Consider the following 12667-nt stretch of genomic DNA (forward strand, 5'->3'; position numbering starts at 1 on the left):
CCAATATGGGTTGACCACTCCATCCATCTGGACTTTGAAATTTGAGCCTGCACACAAGTATACAAGGGAACAAAGAACCCTGAGGGGTAGCTCAGCTGGTAAAGGCCTGGGACAAAGTCCTTCAGGTCGCCGGTTCGAGCCCCAGCAGGGCCACTGGAGGCATTACAAACCGGCCGCGTCTCCAGGGCCCCGTGGAACTAACCGTGGTGGACCCGCCTTGAAACAGCGGGACCCGATGGGTACAGCTAGTCGGGTTCGCAAAGCGACGCCCGGAAACCACGGTAAAAAAAAAAAAAAAAAAAAAAAAAGGGAACAAAGCTTGCCGTGAGAGATTAAGAAGGGAAAAATTGAATAAAAGGTATTGTCATGCTCAGCCTCATATGATTCAAAATTAGGTTTTGTCTACCATACGCAACAACACCGATAAAGCATGGATGTAGTTCATTGCAATTTTATAGCTGTCTTGTTCTCTGCTGGCTTGGGAAGTCTTACAAGACTTGGAGCTGCCATTGGAAGTTCTTCTAAGTATAGCTAAGAGTATTTAAAAAAGGTCATTATTCGGGTAGCGATTATTAATTGTTACTGAAGAAAGAAGAGAGGTGAAGTAGTATGTTTTAAATCAATCTATTGAATCTAGGTTTTCAGACTTATGCTCTGTTCTGGAACCCATTAGAGCTGTAAAAACAGACAAAATGGCCAAACTTGGTGATCTAAACCAGCTGAAGACTGAATCTGAGGAATACAAAGAGATGAACCAAAAGCTTATTAAGACTTTGAAGGTTAGAAATGATTTTGTTGAAAGGCTAAAGTAGCTTGGTGACTGGCAGTCTTGAGTACTAACTCTTGAATGGAATTAGAAGAAATTTTGGCTTTGATTACTTGAATGAATTCCTATCTCTGATGCCCAGTGTACAATCTCACAGACAAAATGTTTTCGAAGAATGAACTTCGTGAAGAGAAACTTGCACTACAAAGAGAGGATGGAGCAAGAGTTGAAAGTGCAAGTTTTATTCCACCTCATCCAGCAGCATATCAGCCGGATGGCCATGTGCCAATGTGGCAGTATCTACAGCCATCTTCGCTGGACACATCTCAAGATCATAAGCTCTGCTGCTTGAGAATCTTGCAAGATAATGTATGGCAGATAATTTCTCTAGATGGAATTGGATTTGATTGACATCTGCTACTTTTGCCCGCATTTTTGTTTGTCTTGACATTTTAGTTTTTGTGTATCCAAACTATGTGGTACTAGTTATTTATGAGCATTTATGGATTCTATATGATGCTGCAGCCGAGGGAATATCAATCCCAGGGGTAATTCAGTGACGTTTAGAACTAATTAACTGTGCGTAGGACTTTGGAGAGCTCCATTTACTGGTTAGGATGGGTGAACATCTTGATGCTAGTTAGATGAATTATGTGTGATTTGTCTAGTCTCTCTGGACTGGACTGGACTGGACAGAAATATGAATGATATGGGCTGCTGTTTTAACCTGCGACATCTTGCATAACTAATTGAACATCCAAACAAAAAAAAGAAAAAAAGAGTCTTGACTATACTCGAATTATGTCTATTATTGTTTTACTTCTAGCATACTACTTCAGACATAAAGGAGAGGTTCTGCACTAATCTGCACCATAGGGTCTTCGTGATGCACTTCGTTAGTTGTGCAGCATTGCTCTTTCTCTTTCAATTCTGGTTGTGGATCTTCTTTTCCCCACAAAGCAAGTGCAGTCCAATATTTGTGTTGTAGTAAGATTCCTAGTATAACTAGAATAGAACTCTTAAGTGCTTTTTCCTCTCCTATTATATATAGATAGATAGGACTCTTCAACTCAACATTATTTTTCAGACTTGAGATTTTTACAAGTATTGATAGCTATGGGGACTAGCATAGGCACTTACAAGAGGTTCAAGCCTCACATCCTTATGGTTTTGGCTCAAATTGCTTACACTTTTTTGTACTTCATAACTGAAGCTTCCTTCAATCATGGAATGAATCCTCGTGTCTACATAACTTATCGGCATATCGTTGCCGGTCTTGCTATGCTATTTTCTTGAAAGGTAAATCACTAAGTCATCTCCAATGCAGAAATGCAGTTTTTTTGATGTTTCTATTGATTTTTGCAGAAATAGAAGGCCAAAGTTAACTATAACTCTCAAACAATTTGTACTCTCTACTGGGGTAAGATCTATCAAACATCAAATTTTCATATGTTGTTTGAGAGTTATAGTTAACTTTGGCCTTTTATTTCTGCAAAAATCAACAGAAACATAAAAAAAACTGCATTTCTGCATTGGAGATGACTTTGTGATTTACCTTTCAAGAAAATAGGCAAATGGTAGCATAGCAAGACCGGCAACGATATGCCGATAAGTTACGTAGACATGAGTATTCATTCCATGCTTGAAGGAAGCTTTAGTTATGAAGTACAAAAAAGTGTAAGCAATTTGAGCCAAAACAATAAGGATGTGAGGCTTGAACCTCTTGTAAGTGCCTATGCTAGTCCCCATAGCTATCAATACTTGTAGAAATCTCAAGTCTGAAAAATAATGTTGAGTTGAAGAGTCCTATCTATCTATATATAATAGGAGAGAAAAAAGCACTTAAGAGTCCTATTCTAGTTATACTAGGAATCTTACTACAACACAAATATCTATCGAGATGAAAAAGCGATTATGTGTCAGCACCACAAAAATCATATTTTAAAATAATTAAAATATTTAAAAAATTAGTTCCATGTAACTAAAACACTTTTTAAAAATAAAATAAAATTAAAAGTTAAAAAAAATTCCCACAAAAGTTTGATGATCTTTTTTATGAGATTGAGTTTAACACGAGATTATATTCATTCTCATTATAATCAGGAGGAGATGCACAAGAACATGAACTTGAAAGGAAACAAAATTGAATGTATTTAGGGGATAAATATGGCCGCCTTTGTCTGTTGCCAAACCATATGTAGTTATGTACTCTCAACAATCTTTTCGAATCTCTTGTTTCAATTTAAATTTCCTAAAAACTACAAAAGATCAAAAACGAAATATGAAAAGGTAAAGTAGTAAAATAAACAAATTGATCCAAGTTAAAATTGCCAACATATCAATATAAAAGTAGTATGTCTCAATTTATATGATACAATCTTCTTTTTAAATCTGTCTAAATATTTAAAGATAAATTACCTAAATACACAACTTATTTTATTATATTCTCTAAAATTTTCTGTCGTTTGAAAAATTACAAAAACCCCTATTTTCCTATTTTCGAATAAAGAAGAAAGATGAAGCACAAGGAGATAATAATAATAATAAAATATCACAAGCAACAAGAATAATAAGAGGCTCTCCAGCAGTACAATCAAAACCTCCAGGCAAACGTCCTGGTGTTGGTGGTCAAACTGGTTGAAATAATACTTGGAATTAATTCCAATTAATGTTTGCTCATTCTATAAAACCAACTTATGTACACTTGGTTCAATTTATTTAGAGTGTTTTTTTTGTGTGTTTATTTATTACTAGTTTTCCGATACGTGCGTTGCACGTGATTATCAATTCAGAAAATATAAGTGAAGATTTGAATAATAAGGTTTGCACAATATAATATTGCAGATTTTTTTGTGAATGTTCAATGTGGATCGTCATATATATCTCTTATTCACACGAACCTATGTAGATGGTCAATGCAAAATTTTATTAGTTAAATGCAATAATGTATATATTTATTTCAATATGATGAGGTTCAATCATGTAGTTAGTCGTATCTCACCAATATTACCTTATAGACGATATTTGTTGTGCATTTTTCTTGTCATCTAACCATATGTATTTTGGACGTGTATTCCACTTAATTTGTTTAGATCTCATATAAACATGTTGAGAACAACAACATTTTATTTTTTAGAACTATTTTTGTATATTAATTTTATTTATAAGTTATAACATAATAGATGACGTTCTTTTTGTTGGCTCTCATATTTGACTTCTCGATTGACTGTGTACATAAATCAAAGATAGTAATCTAACTGTCCATAGTTAACTGAGAAAGGTTTCCTTTTTTTTTTTTTACTGAAAAACAAACATTAAAATTAAAGAATATATTCTATCTGTGAAATCATTTATATAATCACATGTTTATCTTACACCCAACAAAGATATAGTTTATATACTTGTAAACAATTTTCAATTTATTCAACCAAGCATGATTCGTCCAAGGAAAAATAACAACATTGTGTTATCACATATATATGAGCGGTATAATAATATGAAAAATTATTGGTCAAAAGTTAATATATGGAAAGATGAATGATAGAAATAATTAATGTAATAATTATGAGAATTCATAATACTATAACTAAAGAATGTAAAAGAGTGTGAATGACATTTGCAATAATTAGTAATAACTTATACTTACATAAATAAATAGGACATTTAATTAATGCTACTATTTTTTTTTTATAGTTATTAGATTTTAATTTAGTGTAGAGACAAAATGAAAATGTTTACTCCATATTACTGAATATAAAATTTATTTTGTTAATGATAAATTTTAAATGATTCATAAATATTCACATATTTTCACATTTGTTGTGAGTTTTTTTTTAAAAAAAAGGAACTCGGAAATTTTAATATATTTTGACGTTAGAAGATCTTGTTAACTTGATAATATATTTGTAACATATAAAAATACCTACCCAAATATATATATATATATATATATATATATATATATATATATATATATATATATATATATCATAAAAATTAACTATTAAATAAATAATAAAAATTAACCGAATACAAACTTCAACTGGCGTTATTAGAAGTCATATGAACTTTTCTTAGTCGAAATCACTGAAATATTAAGAAATACTAAATTAGTAAAACAAAAGGACAATGTTTACATAGTAATAACTATTTTGAAACAAACTTCCTGACAATCTAAATCACATAAGTAGCATTTATAAATAAAATCTTCAAAAACTTAAATATACAATTTAACCACCTAAACAACCCCCATATAACAATAATTTAACTTTTCACCTACATAACAATAGAATTTTTACAAAACAAAAAAAATAAATGATAAATTATAAAACAACAATACACGTTCCTATATTCATAAAATTTCATTCCTTAATTTCCTCTCATTTTGTTATTTAGCTTCCACAAATCTCTCAATAATTAATCCCTCAATATTTTTATTTCCTTATTTTTCTCCTTTTTTTTTAAATATTTTCTTAAAATATTGAACCAAACAGGTTCTCTTTTCTCTCTCCACCTTTTTTTTCTGAATTTTTTGTCTCTCATTTTCTTATTTTTCTCTCTCTCTCTCTTCACGTCTCTTTATCCTCTTTTTTTTTTTTTTTTACCATTTCTTACCCCATTTTATTTTCTGAAAAAATTCTTTGTTCTTTTTTATTTTTCTCCCTTCAATTTTTTTTTAAATCATCTTTTCTACCAATTTAGATGGAATATATAATCAAAAATTAAATTTATCATCAATGTATGAATTTATTTATTTTAATTTACTTGGTTATAATTTGGTATAATACACTCATTATGGTAAAATTGAATTAGATTAATTTGAACTTGACACCAAAGTTAAATCATATTGTACACCATGTAAATTAGTTTAATGATACTAAAAAGTTGGTATATATTTTATTAGATTATGGTGTTATGTATTATAGGGTTGTAACATATAACTAAAATTAACTTTACAATCAATTATAAATAAATATCTTTTATAGTTCTAAACCAACATATCACCAAAAAATTAGCCATGCCATACATCAAAGTATTTACACTATAACATATTACAACTTTAAATCAACAAATCACCATTATTTTTCAACTAACAAATCCACCAATTATTTTAAGTTGTTAATTTGTTATAGTTATTAAAATTTGAACTTGACACAAAGATTACACCACATTGTACATCACATAAATTAGTTTGATGATACTAAAAAGTTGGTATATAGTTGATTAGATTATGGTGTAATGCATTTTAGGGTTGGAACATATAACTAAAATCAACCTCACCATCAATTATAAATCAAGTTTTTTTTATTGTTCTAAATCAACATATCACCAAAAAATTAGTCATACCATACATCAAAGTATATACACTATAACATATTGCAACTTTAAATCAACAAATCACCATTATTTTTTAACCAACAAATCCACCATTTATTTTCAGTTGTTATAGTTATTAAAATTTGACTTGACACAAAGTTACACCACATTGTACATCATGTAAATTAGTTTGATGATACTAAAAAGTTGGTATATACTAGATTAGATTATGGTGTAATGCATTCTAGGGTTGGAACATATAACTAAAATCAACCTTACCATAGATTATAAATCAAGTTTTTTTTATAGTTCTAAATCAACCTATATCACCAAAAAATTAGCCACACCCTCCATCAAATTGAAAACAACAAATTATCAATATTTTAACTATATCATCCATTAAAATATATACACTAAAACATATCATAGTTAAAAATCAACAAATCACCAATTATTGTACCAGATCGTCCACCAAAGTATATTCCTTGATACATATCACTATTTAAAATAACATATCATCAATAATTGTACCAAATCGGCCACCAAAGTATATACACTAAAATATTTTTATTAATGGTTAATGGTTATAAATGCCAACTTTAATTTTTCTTGAATTTCAATCCTCCTTGATCTTACAATTGGACTCCATAATTACATAGTTGAGCTTGAGCGTGATCTAGCGAAGGATGATTGCGGATGAGCCCTAAAAAGCTGAATTGCTAATTATGAAAGTTGGAGTTTCATAATCTCTTTGAGAATTAAGAGTTACTGAAAAAAGAGTATAAGGGAACTAAGTATTCCCAAATGTAACACTTTTACATTTAAAAGAGAGAAACGTTGATTTCTAAGTGAGTTTATGAGTTCAGAGATGTTTCCGAGTATCACTTCTTTTGAGAGGATTTTTTGAGTAATTACCTCAAATTGAGAAAGAGTTATGTTTTATACATTTGAGCATGAGTTTATATATTATTGGGAGTAGTATTGCACACCAATATAAAGATGAGTTCAGACAACTCACATTCCTCATAAATCATGTAGCCAGCATGGGTAAATGATCGAACTTTTTAGACGACTCTTTATTGGTTTTAAGCATAGCTTAGTGGATCCACATAGGTGAGGTGTTTTATACCCGGGGAAGTTGTAGGACAGTCCTGGCAGCGTGGGTGAGACGTTGTATCATCACATAGCTCATAGTGATGGTTGTCGGTTAGAGAATCTCTCAAATAAGAATAAAGAGTATGTTATTGTATTTTTATACATTTTGAGTTGATATCTACTTTTAGGGGTGTACATGACCGGGTTGGTTCGATTTTTTCAAATATCAAACCAAACCATTTGTGTAAAAAATTAAATTTATAAACCAAACCAAACAAATAAAATTCGCATTTTTTCGAGTTTTTCAACCTCTGGTTGGTTCGGATTTTTCAAATACCAAACCAAACCATTGTGTCGAATTTTTTAATTTATAAATCAAACCAAACTAATAAACCTCGGATTTTTTTGGTAAAGTTTGCATACAAACATATAATTAACTTGTGCTCCAAATATTTCTTTAGTCCAACGAAAATGTAATTATCTAAGGTGTTTTTTTTTAAAAAAAAATAACACAAAATATGAGATGAGTGCTGATGAAACAAAAATATTCAATAAAAAATAATAATGAAATCATATAAAATAAATATTGCAAATTCATAATGAAAATGATCATAATTTAAAAGTACTAAATCATGCTAAAATAAGTTTAATAAGTGTTTTATTTAGAAATATATTTTGGACTGGATTTAGAGTCGCCACTTAATTTTTGAAGGGAAATTAAGAAAACCGATTTTTAAAAAAAAATTAAAACAGGAAATCAATTGAAAAATATTTAAGGGGGTTCGGGGTTCTTATTAACATTTCGGGAAGGGTTTGAAAGCACCCAAAATATCCGCTAACTTGCGGTTATCCGACAATTAAAATATTTGGCTAACAATAGGCATGCTTGACTAGTTACCGAATGAACGAATTTTATAACTTAAAATCATTTAAAGAGGAAAAAGGAATATATTATCTAAAATCTCCAAGTAGAGAAAAGCTTCTAATTTTTTTAGAAATTAATTTGGAAAAAAAGACAAGTATACTTAGTTATTTTAAGATAAAGTACTATAAGTTAGCCAACTCAAAATGGGTGTCCTTTGGGGAATTATGAGTTAAGAACCTTAAAATTAATTAACAAATAAGCATGTATTAACAATAAAATTAACACGAAATATATAATAAGGAGAGAGGGAGATTTGGGCCCAAGTCTGGTTTCTGTCCGCCTGGGCCAGTACTTGGACCTGCTTTTAGTTTTGGGCCTTTGGCCCATTTAAGTCATTTATACCTGTCCTATTCTAACGTAATAGAAATATTTTCTATTTGGGCCTTAGGCTCAATTCTTCCACCTGTCCTAAATTCTAACAAGATAATAATAAGCAAGACAAGAGGGGCTTAGGCCTAAAGTAACAAAATACAATTTTTGGAATTTGGGACTTGTAGGCCCATTTTCCCACTATACTAGTGTATATGATCCCATAAACCTGTTCCGAACACATGTACGCCGAATTCATGGACTTATTCTTCGGTTCCACTTGTCGGCTGACTCGAAAGGAAAGATTTGAGCCTTTATGGCTCTCTCGAAATGCAAAGGAAGAACATGTGGAGTTCAAATGACTCAATCCGAGGGAGCTCATGCAAGAAAGATGATAAGGATTAGAAAATAAAATAAAATTAGGGAGCAATTAATAACTGACTAACTATTGGCTTCTAAAAATAAAATGGAACAAAGAGAAGTGGCATAAACAGATTTTAGAGTCATTTTTAAAAGGGAAACAAACATGTATTAATTGATTATACATTGAAAGATAACAATTATATGATAACGAACTAGATGTAAACTAATCACACGGACTATATTTTTATTTTTTTTATGGAGCCCAATTCTAACATATTAATTTAAAAATAAGCAAGACACATTATGAACACTTGGTGTAAACAAATCAATTTCAGCAAAGTACTAAAATGAGAACATATACTACACTAGACACAATTACGAGGATTCGACCTTCGAACTAAAAATAATCACAAAGAGAGATAGCATATTTTGCAAATAAAAAAAAAGTTCACATGCATCAATATATAATTTACCAACACAACTTAGCAGATTCTGACTTATATGAACAACAGACAGTTTAAATCATGAAGCAAAAATGAAGCAGTAAAGGGGAAAAACACAAAATTGAAACCAAGATCACCTAAGCTTTAACTTAAAAGAAATGGAAAAGATAACATCTGGTTGACACAATCTCATGGAGGCATAAATGAGTTATTGGAAAACAAAAAAATAAAATAAAATAATAATAATAATAATTCCAACACTTGAAAGACATGGAACTCATTGAGGGAAGCAATAACTACTAATATGATTTTAACTTGAAAGCAAATCTTTTCCAGATAACACAACCCATTAACCCAATTTAAATGCAAAGTTCATGCCAAGCAAATGCCTCATGTATCGCAAACTTAAAGAGAACGAAACACATATTCGAAGAAAAGCAATCTTAGAACACCTAAGGGTCCAATAGGCGTTAACCGCTTATAAAATTGGATTAAGCATGTGAAAGGAAGAAAGAAATGAGCCAGTGATTACTAAAGTAAGTAAAGGAACTATATATTACTTCACAACTGTTGAAAACATGCTTAAAGTTAAGAGGAATTAGAGCTAAATGAGCAGTGTTCAAGTATATAGATAAATACTATGAGATTACGCTAGCATTGGTGAGAGTTTATAATGATGGATCAAACAACAGAAAAAGAGACCCAAGAAAACGAGTAAACAATGAGGAAACCGAACTATATAGCTAATGCATTAGAAGTCGAAATTAAATGATCCCAATTCATATCAAACAAAATGAAGCAGAGATCCAGCTAGCTATACACACATAGCATCGAACCAGCTGATCTATCCACATAATGCCGAAGAGACTTAATCAATGAGATTCATGTTGCAACCCAGAAATTCACAAAATAGGCAACGATAAAGAAAACACTAATACTAGGAACCAAGTACATTTAACATCAGATTCTACACCAAGCATGGAACATACAACACACAACATTGGGACAAAATCCAAAAGGAAGTGAAGTTACCTTTCTTGGGGCAGCGAACTGAACTCGAGCTGTTGAAGGCGATTCCACCACCACTAAAGGATTCCGATGAAGAGACTTCAATTAGAGTTTCAGAAAAAGAAAACAGAACTTGAAACTTCCCCCTCTCAAGTCTATTACTGTGTGTTCTTTATGTTATTTTTTCTTAGAGGTAAAGTCTAAAGAAGAATCAAAAACTCAACCCCTTCTCTATTTTCTGCCTATCAGTAAAAGAAAGAAAAAAAAAACCCCTCTATTTCCCAACTCTCTGTCAGCTAAGCCCAACAATGAATAAATAGGTGGTTTAAATAAAAGAAAAATAGGGCACGATTTTTTGGGGGGAATTCGGGTGAAAGATCGGTAAGGGACCATTTCAAAAATTCAAAATCCAAAATCCAAATCCTTTCACCATTTCGGACACACACTTTTTCCCTGAAGTTTCAACCCTTTCCGGAAGAGGAAAGGGCGAATTGGCGCTCCAGATCAAAGCATTGTCCTTGGGCATCGACGTGGCATGATCTCGCGGCCACAGGGACAAATTCTGCGTGCTAGCAAGTGCTGGAAATGTACTGCTGGAACAGTACTGGGTTTGTAGTAAAGAAGATGAAGTTGGGGAGGTGGGGTCGTGTGTCTTGGTATTGCTGTTGAATCGTTGTATGTATGTATGTATTGCTGGAATGTAGGCTGCTGGAAATAAAGAGAGTGGGCTGGAAAACAAGAAAAATGGAATTAAGAGTGGGCTGAGAATTTTAAAAGGGGGTTGTGCTGTTGGGCCGGATTAAAATGGCCCAAAGTTGGTCCTTTAAATGGGTTGAAATGAGGTGAGAAATAGATGGTTGGATTTGAATTAGACAAATGACCAATTAGATTGCAAACTTAATTAATTTAAGTTTAAAACCTAGCCAATTTGAATTTAATTGGTGAAATTGGCTAAAAGTTAAATAAGATGAATTAATAAGAAATTAATTATCGAGTTTCTTAATCTTAACAAAATAAAATAATTAACTTAATTGTAAACTAATTAATTTAAAAATATAAACCATTACTTAAACCAAACCAATTAACAAAATATTTAACTAAAACTAAAATCTTTTGAGACAATTTCAAATATTCATAAAATATACTAATTATATACATAATTATGTAAAACCTATACATTATTTTAAAATTATAAAAAGTGACAAAACTATTTAAAATAATTAAAAAAATTATTTTATTTTTTTTTGAATTTTATAAAGTCAATTATTTCAAATCGTTTGAAATTTAAGAAGCTCGATGATTAATATATATTGTGGAGGTCCAAAATTGGGTGTCAACAACTGTCCCTCATTTTACTTGGATTGATGAAAGAAATCCGAGGAAAATTAATTCAACAAATCCAATTTTAACCGACCATATCTTCATCTTTTGGAAAAGGAATTTGGTACGGACTTTAAGAATTATGGCCGAACTCCGAAAATTAGTTTCCTACATGTCTCAGGCTATATGAGAATTCATACCACTTGTAGTTCGGTACGCTTGATTTAACGCACGATTTGAAAGAATCCAGAGTCATCCCGATATCGGATTATAAACATACCAGAATGCTCGGGAATAAGATTTTAGGGTTAAAGTTGAATATAGCCGAGTTTTCAACATTGATCCCGCCTATATATCTTGAAGCATTAGGAATCAGGCTGCTTGTAGTTCGACTCAATCGGTTGAAAAGGGAATCTATTTTGCAAGATAACATTTGGTTCAGGAAAATGACAAAGTAAGTCGAGTATGGAAAAGAGGCTTGCAACCTCTTAGCCATGAATGTGGCGCGCTTCACACCCATAATTAAGAATTTACATGGACATAATTTTCAAAGCTCTCGGCACATTTGTCACTCAGATTGGAAGGCCGCTTCCAGTAGAGACCAAAACATTCCCAGAAGCGAAACTGAAACCGACAAACCTAAGAAAAACCCACATGCCTTCTGATAGGGGTGTGGTTTGATTGTGGTGGAAGTTGATCCTCTGCTCGCGTCCTAAGAGTTTGACACTCTTCTTTGGACTATGTCCCAGTTCGCTGCTAAGAAAAAGTTCCACGTTGTGCTGCATCCTTATTGATGTCGTCCGCACCTGAGGTTTGATTTGAGAATTCATCCACTTGGATGCTCTCGACAAAGACTGAAATAAAGTTGTTAGTAGAAACTGTAACTTAAAAAAAGCGGTAGCATCTCTTACAATGCTTTTCAGTTACTCTTTCTGTGAAAGATATCACATAAGTATGTTCAGTATATGTCTGCACACTCAAAGTAAATAATTAGTAGACATAGTGCCGCTCTAGCTAGCGGTTTGAGTCATAAATAAAGAAAGATCATGCATATAACAAATGAGTATATGTTTATGAATAAGCATAAACATCTTTTTCAATAGATGAGCAAATAAAGAAATC

General features: G+C 31.6%; 1 protein-coding gene across 1 annotated transcript; it reads left to right on the plus strand.

Moving 5' to 3' along the window:
• Positions 1–305: 305 nt before the first annotated feature.
• On the plus strand, positions 306–1177 carry LOC125818894 (transcription factor bHLH104-like; the record flags this gene model as incomplete). The annotated part of the gene is made up of 3 exons (XM_049498407.1): positions 306–358; positions 638–794; positions 941–1177. Coding segments are annotated over 3 exons (447 nt in total), but the record flags the coding sequence as incomplete, so codon positions are not given.
• Between the last annotated feature and the right edge of the window lie 11490 nt (positions 1178–12667).

Source organism: Solanum verrucosum, unplaced genomic scaffold, assembly GCF_900185275.1.
Source record: "Solanum verrucosum unplaced genomic scaffold, falcon-dt-bn FXZP01000252.1, whole genome shotgun sequence".
Classification (NCBI taxonomy): domain Eukaryota; kingdom Viridiplantae; phylum Streptophyta; class Magnoliopsida; order Solanales; family Solanaceae; genus Solanum; species Solanum verrucosum.